The 8,889-nt window shown below is 39.5% G+C and overlaps 2 protein-coding genes across 2 annotated transcripts; both read left to right on the top strand.

Annotated features, from left to right (window-relative positions):
* Window positions 1-691: 691 nt before the first annotated feature.
* LOC115380077 (radial spoke head 1 homolog) lies at window positions 692-4,518 on the top strand. The gene is made up of 8 exons (XM_030081129.1): window positions 692-842; window positions 1,097-1,210; window positions 2,343-2,448; window positions 2,830-2,920; window positions 3,211-3,346; window positions 3,573-3,644; window positions 4,030-4,180; window positions 4,413-4,518. The coding sequence occupies exons 1-7, from the start codon at window positions 792-794 to the stop codon at window positions 4,117-4,119; spliced, it is 660 nt and encodes a 219-aa protein (XP_029936989.1). The 5' UTR covers window positions 692-791; the 3' UTR covers window positions 4,120-4,180; window positions 4,413-4,518.
* Window positions 4,519-5,403: 885 nt separating this feature from the next.
* LOC115379868 (zinc finger matrin-type protein 5-like) lies at window positions 5,404-8,635 on the top strand. The gene is made up of 6 exons (XM_030080806.1): window positions 5,404-5,493; window positions 6,219-6,383; window positions 7,640-7,702; window positions 7,798-7,878; window positions 8,100-8,208; window positions 8,309-8,635. Exons 2-6 carry the CDS (start codon window positions 6,257-6,259, stop codon window positions 8,454-8,456), a joined length of 528 nt encoding a protein of 175 aa, XP_029936666.1. The 5' UTR covers window positions 5,404-5,493; window positions 6,219-6,256; the 3' UTR covers window positions 8,457-8,635.
* The last annotated feature ends 254 nt before the right edge of the window (window positions 8,636-8,889 follow it).

Raw genomic sequence — 8,889 nt, 5'->3', positions numbered from 1 at the left:
TCATTGTTTTTGTTTTTTTTATGTGAATTTAAAGAATTTAATAGACTATCAAACTGATAAACACTAAAGTCATAAAACTGTCAACTTGTACTGTGAACTCTTTAAAGAGGAATAATTATGGTCATTTTATATTAATGGAGTATATTTTTCCCTAATAATTTTTTCATTAGTTGTATCCATACTCCTGTCTCTTTGTACAGCATTATGTTGAGACATGTTTGAAATATTTGATTGTATTTTCAACTTCACTATCTCTAACGATCACCAATATGAACATGGGTCACGTGGGTGTCACTTCGTGTGCCATCATAATAATACTGGATCAATACTGGATTAATACTGTTGAGTTATTAGTCATTTAATGTGGAACCAATACAATTTAATTAAAAACAAAGGAAAAATGAGAAAATCATTCAAAATCTTTCAGTTATTCCCATTTGCCATCATATGTAACAACAGACCTATCTGAATCAACAGCGAATCTCATTTCAGTGTGGGAAGTGTTTGTCTGTTCGTTTTTGTTTTTTTTGTTTTTTTTACCTCTTTTTTTTTTTTAAGCATTTATTTTCCAGTAAATGGGAGCATAAACAAGAGCTTTATTTTGTAGGGTAAAGATTTGAATTAAAAACTCATGTGGTTGTCGCTTCGTGCGCGATCCTTTTCATCGTCGTCATAGCAACCGTAAATGTTTTCCTACATACTCACCAGAGCATCTCTACCGTTTTAGAGCGTCAACTTCAAGCTATAGCTGTCCACTGAACAAAGTTATAACAACCAGCAGCACAGCAGACATGTCCGATGTGGGATCTGAGGAGCTCGACAACGAGCGCACTAACCTCGGGGTGAGACAACACATGATGTTTACTGGGGTTTACCAGACCGCGGTTTGCTAGTGTCAGCTAAAGAGTTAGCCGACTCGTTGGTAGCAAGTCACTCTGCTGTGTGTGTGTGTGTGTGTGTGTGTGTGTGTGTGTGTGTGTGTGTGTGTGTGTGTGTGTGTGTGTGTGTGTGTGTGTGTGTGTGTGTGTGTGTGTGTGTGTGTGTGTGTGTGTGTGTGTGTGTTGTTTTAATTGTAATGCTCATCTGGCTGTGTCAGGAATATGAAGGAGACAGAAATGAAGCAGGGGAGAGACATGGAGCCGGGAGAGCAGTGCTACCTAATGGAGACATTTACCAGGGACAGTACGAGAACGGCAAAAGGTCCGGACAGGTATGTTAGACAGGACCGGGGTCAAGACCTCCTTCAGTCCAGTCCAGTCAGGTCTAGCCCCACAGAGTCTGAACACTGGGTCCAGACCAAGTCAAGGTCAAAACCAGAGAAAATCACATACTGTTCAAGACCAACAGCAGAAGATGCAATAAAATGGCTTTGTAGATGTAAAAGATAATAACTGAGGAGTTTTTTAAGGAAGAGCTGTACAGTGTCAGTGTCATCAATATGACTTGAGTCAAATGGAGTCATATTTTAAATTAATCCATTTGTAGCCAATCAGTCAATGAGAAACTGGATGTTGGCTCAGGAAAACAACACATAATGTCAACCTTTTGCTTTTGACAGCGTGTTTGCTAAACTAATACAAAGCAGCAACTAGCCTGCTGGGCTTAACTTTACCTCCAACCGATTTGACTTAATTTGTAATAATTTATTATTAATCGTGAATTTATCAATTAATGATAGAAACCTCTTATTTTGCTTATTAAATATGGTTGATAAGGACTTGAGGCAAATATTTCAATAAAAAAAAAGATTTAATAATATGTTTTCTTGTTTTTTTTCCCCCTCAAAAACATCTTTGGGGCCAGATGAGACGTGCGTGTGGGCCCAACTCATCAGCCATATCTCTAACATCTCTGCTTTTAATTGTTTGTCATATTTACAAAAAAAAGTAAATAAATACAATTAAATAAATAACTATTATTATTTAAAATTTTAAGTCAGTAGCTGATAATGTCTGGGTCCAAAATGCATCTGACTCTAAACAGGCATAAGACATGTCCAAAACATGACTTGTTGTAATAACTGTTTTAAAGAGGCAAATTTAGAAGCATAATATATACTTATTAACATATTGGTTATGTTGCTGTTTCTACCAAAGTACTTTCCCTCAGTATTGGTTTCTGTGTATTAGTAGTGATGGTTTTATTATGTTATCCCTCACATATGGTGAAGACGTTTAGGCAAACTAAATATATACTAAGCCATGCTTATGAGGAATATTGACAATTTACACTCTTCTAAAGCTATTCACATTGTAGCTTTAATTCATTTTTGTCACAATGTTAGTACAGGAAGTACGGCTTGTCTGATGTATTTATTTCTTGGGTTTTGTTTTGTCTAACAGGGGACATATTATTTCAAGAATGGGGCCAGATATGTGGGAGACTATCACCAGAATATGAAACATGGACAAGGCATATTCTACTACCCAGATGGGTCTAAATATGAAGGTATGGTGGTGGATCACAAAAGCAGCTTTAAAAAAATGAACCTTGTTGGCAAAGTCTGCATTCCCTAGGTGTGTGTGTGTGTGTGTGTGTGTGTGAGTGAGCGTGCAGTGTCAGACAAAGTGTATCTTCACAGCTGCAAAAATATTGCTCTCTTGCAGGGGTTCTTGATCGAGAAATGTTTTCAGGGGGGGAGCAAACTGAAAAATTTAGGTGATTACTGAGGAGTCGTGGCTCAGTACAACCAGCAACTTGCATGGCGGAGCACCTCTGTGCTTACCCTGTGTGACAGAGGAGACCACACTCACCTTTTTGGTCCTGGTTCAAGAGCTTAAGAGTACACACTCTTATGTATTCTCCTGTTTGATTCTCTCTGTCTGTTAGGGTCTTGGGTGGAAGACCTGAAGCAGGGTCATGGGATCTACACTTACCCCAATGGAGACACATATGATGGAGATTGGGAACGCAACTTAAGGTACATCCTCTATTTATGTGTTCAAAATGCATGAGATATCAGTGTGCTTCAAAATGACACATGGCTGACCTGGCCTGGGATCTTTTCCTGGATTTAGGAGATGTTAGTTACATATGTCTTGTGTCTAAGCTCTGCAAAGCTGTAAAAAAAAAAAAAAAAAAAATCAAACTATGGTTTTACTTTTTATAATCCCACAGATAGGCTGTAAGTGCCAAAATTGGGAACATTAGGAATACTGACTTCATATAAGGTCAAATCCTAAGACCTCCTTTTTGCTCTGCCATTTCCAGGAATGGACAGGGCACATACCACTACCATGAAACTGGCTCAAAGTACAAAGGATCATGGGTGAATGGCAACATGGAGTTAGCTGGAGAGTTTATCCACTCTAACTTCAGATACAAGGGTAGCTTTGTCAAGAATAAAGTAAGTTATACTTTTTAACTAAATCGATAATTGAGATCTTTCAATGCCTTACAAGCGTCTGCTTTCTCAAATGCCTGCAGTATCCATGCAGTGCCTGTAAATGTGATCCTTCCATCACCACATTGGGGAAGCTGTTCATTTCAAAGTACAGTCATTGATTATGTAAGACGCATCCGTGTTGTTCCATGTGAAATCCGCCAGTGTCATTGAGCTCCTTGTTTTCCAGCCGTGTGGCCCAGGGAAGTATATGTTTGACATTGGCTGTGTGCAGCATGGTCAATACCACTCAACAGAGCAGGTAACTCACACAGCATGAACACACACCCATTGTTTCAACCCAGCGTGGCAGCTCATCTGACTGGACTATTTGTATCATACAGCAAGAGCATACTTTATTTCTTTGTTATACCAGTGCTGCAGGTTTGGGGTTGTGCTAAATGACTGCTGCTCATGAAGTGACAAATCGTCACAATATTGATATTGAAGAATTTGGTCAAAGATATCATGATATTTGTCCATATTTTGTCCAGTTAGTTGAAATTTTGTCCAGGTTGCCCATCCCTACTTGTAATTCAAGGCAGTATGTTTCAATATGATATATTTTGATGCATTTCTTCTCTGCACATGAAAGGAATATTTGTGAAGGCAGCCACATATCATACTCTGTCTCCATGTCTTGGCAGGAAAGGGCGGAGGGCGAGGAGGACGACACTGTTTCCTCCACCGTCTGGATTCCAGCCAGGGACTCTTCAGGTCAGCCTCCGTCGCTATGAGCCCGGCCTGACCATCATGACAAATGGCAGGAGAGGAGCCAAATCAGTTCTGCAGCTGAAGGTAGATGCTCTCTAAAGTGGAGTTTTGGATGTTCAGTATGATATTTGTGGTGAAGAAGATGGGAATTTGAATTGCAAACCCCACTAACATGGATGAGACTGGGATCACACTTTGCTCGCCATCTCTGAGCAGCAAGATGATGTGGAGCGTGAGGCCAGGGGAGATGAGGAAAACAATACACTGCTTTATAAAAACTGAAAAACTAAAACATGTGTCTTTTTTGTCAATGCAGGATAAGAAAGGAGGAGGAGGCAGGCAACTGACCGGAAGATCACAGCCTCATTTTAAGAAGTGCAAGATGTTTGCACTGCGTTACCTCAATGTAATCAGTCAGCTGCATCAATAAAGAGAAAGATGAGAATTTGTCTTTGAGTTCTCTTTGATGCTGATATATGACACCTGTGGCAACTGTTAGGAACTTGTAAAAGAATAACATTGAATTTTTAATGTGACCACTGGATCCTTACTGGGTGAAAGTCACTTTTTTTTTTTTTTTTTTTTGAGATTTGTTCACTTGAGGCTGCATTTTACTTTTGAAAACATTCCTGTCTCTCTCCACTGTGACTGACTAATTAATAAAGCATAAATCCCCCAAAATAATCTTTAAAATCTTTAACTTCAGTGCTTTCAAGAGTAGTGCAGACTTGTCACTTGTTTATTGCCTGTAAATTAATGAGATCCACTAATATGGCTGGCTTTAATTTCAATTTTTCATCAATGACTATAGAAAAGGGCATTTAAACTCTGATTCTGAATCTCTTATGGGTTACTTAAGAGTTAAACGGGTTAAATAGTGTTGAGTTATTTGTAATTCAATGTAGACCCACTTCTGCAATTTAATTTAATTGAATTTTTTCATTCTAAAACCTCTGCTATGGTTATTATTTTCCCTCGCCTTGCCATCTCATGTAACAACAGAGCTATTTGAAGCAACAGTAAATCTCTTTAGAGAACGGATTGTTCTGAAAACCACACCAACTAATCTTTTTTCTTAAATCTTTTGTCAGTTATAATATTAGGCACTGTATGGTTTTTATGTTGTATTTGAATAAAAGGATTACACATCACACGGATCTATAAATACACTGCTTTGCCACGTCTGGCTCCATGTCTCCTACATGAGGGCCTCTGCTCTGTATATCCGCTGTCTGTTGGCGCCCCCTGCTGGACGGACGTGGCTATGCAACAAAAAGGCGCACGCCCACTCTGGAGACAGGAAGTGTGTGTCAGCTTCAGGAAGTGGGCTCTGCTGTGTGTTGAGTGGTATTTCAAACAAGTAGCACGGAGGACGGCACTAGCTCCCCGGCAGTAAGGTACGTTTGAACCTCTTCTCAACACACACCGTTTATTGAAGGTTAGGACGTCAACTGGCGGGTTTACAAACGTGGATTGTAACAAGGTTTAACGTGACGCTATACGTGTTTTTACGTCCACGCGTTTCTGGTTGTATCCCCATTCTCAAAACACACATGCTAGTAGGGAAACAATAGGTTGCAGATTTGTTTTAGTATGATTAGCATGATTAAATCAATTTTGACTTCATACGTAATGACTTTACAAATTCAATGGGGACAAGTGGGCAAACATAAAATGAACACGATGATGTATTTTCAGGGTCTTGGGCAGATTTGTGTTTTAGCTGTATAAAACATTCAAGTGATATGAACAGCCAGGGCAGGGTGTATGATAGTGCATGCTGAACCATGAGGCCTGTGTGTTGTGGAGACTAGAGCTGGGAGTTGTTGATGTCAGCTCTCATGCAGAGGCTCATGCTTTGGCCTTGCTGTGGCTCAGGAACTTGGCCTGGGGACTTGTGGTGAGACACATGTATCATTGCATCTGCAGCCTGAGACCACAGGACAACCATCTGCTGTGTGTTTGTGGAAAGCATCCATGCATTTGACAGCTTGTCTACATGTCGAGCCATGCATACTGTGGCAGTGCTCACGGTGGAAGTAACAATTTACATTTGTTTAATTTGCTCTGTGTTGACAGAAAAAATCCTTGACCGTGGCCATGTTGCTGCTCTGTGTTTCAGACATTTGGAAGCTGACACCTGGCTGCGTGGTTCGAGCCATGGGGAAGCGCTACTACTGTGACTACTGTGACCGCTCCTTTCAGGACAACATGCACAACAGGAAGAAACACCTGAACGGCGTGCAGCATCACAGAGCCAAGAAGGCCTGGTTTGATCACTTCAGAGGTAAGGCCTGCAGCTGCCTCTGACACCTCACAGCTGTATTCACATGAAGGTCAAGTGACACACAATGACGTATTGCTGTATTTATTGATGCAATATTTTGTAGGATTAATGCACATATTTAGACTTAATGCACATAATGTATATACCTTTGATACAACTTCATACATAATGTGCATTTTTTTTTTAAATTTGTGAGGCATATATATTTTTACATTTCTTTTTTTCTATTTTTTATAATGTAATTTTTCTCTTGAGAATTGAGCAACTGACCCAATTTCTTGTCAGTGATCAGTAAAGTAAATTTCTGATTCTTATTCTGATACAATATGCCAGGGTGAACTGTTTCCAGTTGAAAATACTAAGCCAGTCATTGGCCTGTTATGAGATACAAACTGGATTGTTTTTTTTGTTGTTGTTGTTTTTGTTTTTTTTCATTATTATTTTTTATGACATAAAATTTATTGACATAAACACATACAAAAAACAAACTAACAAAAAACATTGTCCTCTATATAGTACAACACTATTAGCAATACCATTCCAAAAATAAGGGGAAACATAAATAAATAATAAAGTAGGTTATCTATCTTCATTGGCATTTTATAAGGGGCCACAAGCAGAGTAGGTGACAGTAATTGGGTAAAAATATTAATACTATTAATAGGATCAAGTTTCCAACTAGGGCATCCTATATCACATAACGTAGCCAAGGTCCTTCAACATCCAAAATCCAAATTTGTTCTGATATGTGAATACATCATATATTCTTGATGCCCTCCTTTCCCAAAAGTTGTGCATTTTGGGGCACTGCACACACAGCACGAATCAGTGTGCCCACTGAGCTCTGACATCTCTAGCAATCTGATGAGTTTTTAAGGCCCTCGTCTGTGTAATTTAGATTGTGTCCAATAAAACCGATTAAGAATTTTAAACTGAATAAGTCTAACTTTTATATCTCTTGACATTTTCCTCTGATTCTGACATATCCCATTCCCAAACTGTCTTTAATACTGTTGAGACTTTACTGGTCTGGTCACATATTCTGGATTAATACTTAAAGGCCTCAGTGACCTGAAATATTTTCATAATATCAAAGAGCAGATCAGGCTGCCACGGGGCATCAAGACTGGAAATTTAAATATGTTTATATTCCAAAACGGCACACACATTCATCTACATACTTGAGGGTTGAGGCTTACATAAAGGGGCATGAGTGAAGTCTGTGGTGTGCTGACATTTTGCTCATCATGTTGCAGACTTTGCAGCCATTCTGGATGATGAGCTAGCCAAGAAACCCTGCAGGAAATTTCTCCAAACAGGTAGCACATCGATCCCTCTACACACCGCCATGAGTAAGAAATGATATCGAATGGCTGTATGTACTGATACTTTTTCTTTGGTGCTCCCGTGTTAGGAGTTTGCGGTTTTGGCCCCAACTGCAGGTTTTCCCACATGTCCGAAGAAGACTTGGCAAGCCTAAAAAGGCAGATTGAAGGTAAGCTGTAGCCATAGAGCTGTGCTGTCTACTAGGGCTGCACAGTATGGACAAAATGTCATATCTTGAAACATCTTGATAACAGTATGATATACGATGTGACTATTGGTGCACACTTATTTGACACAAGACACTGCATAAGATTACTGTCCTCTTCAGTTAGTTATCAGTGATTGTTCAATAGCTGCACACTGTGAAGAATGATGTATCTTTTGTTCCAGATGAAAGACAGCACAGAGACAACCCTAATGGCAGATCTTCACCCAAGCGAAGCATAGAAGAGTGGCTCACAAGACGAGAGAAGAAAAGAATTTCCCTCAGTAGCAAAGGGTGTGACTCATGATTATGCTTCCCTCGGGTGCAGTTAGCATGGACAGTGCTTCTTCCTGTTCATCTAAAATTCAACTCTTCATTCTTTCCATCTCCACAGAGTTCTCAAAGATGAGGAGGATGAAGAAGGGAGCCCGGCAGAAAGTGACATACCTCAGCAGCTCCTTTCCGTTCCTGATCTTCCTCCCTCACTGTTGCCCCCTCCACCAGGGGGATGGAAAGTCAACCCCACCACTGAATGGGGTTGAGGGATATTAACATGTGCATTCATGGAAGGATAAATGCCACAAAACACTATTTGCTTGAGGAAATGTTTCCCTTTAATGCATGTGTGAAGTGACAGCATCTGCCTATTTAAGTTTGCAGTTACTACTAGAAACTGATTGTTGCAGTTTCTTGTTTTTTATAATAAAGGCCTCAAAGCAGACCCTGTTTTGCAGGTTATGTGATGTAGATGTACTGTTGCACCGTTCAGTTATATTAAAAATTACTGGGTTGCTTGAAATAAAATGGGACCCATCCCACATGATCTTAAAAGTATGATTAGACTAAATAATAAGTTGTGACTTACTTTTATTTAGGATCCAGTTTGTGACCTCGGAGGAATAGGTACTTGAATACACCTTTTTTTTTTTTTTTTTTTTAATGTAAAACTTGGAAGTAGTATATTAAGAGAAGCAT

This window comes from Myripristis murdjan, chromosome 21 (assembly GCF_902150065.1).
Source record: "Myripristis murdjan chromosome 21, fMyrMur1.1, whole genome shotgun sequence".
Lineage (NCBI taxonomy): Eukaryota > Metazoa > Chordata > Actinopteri > Holocentriformes > Holocentridae > Myripristis > Myripristis murdjan.
This window is presented reverse-complemented; position numbering and strand designations above follow the sequence as displayed.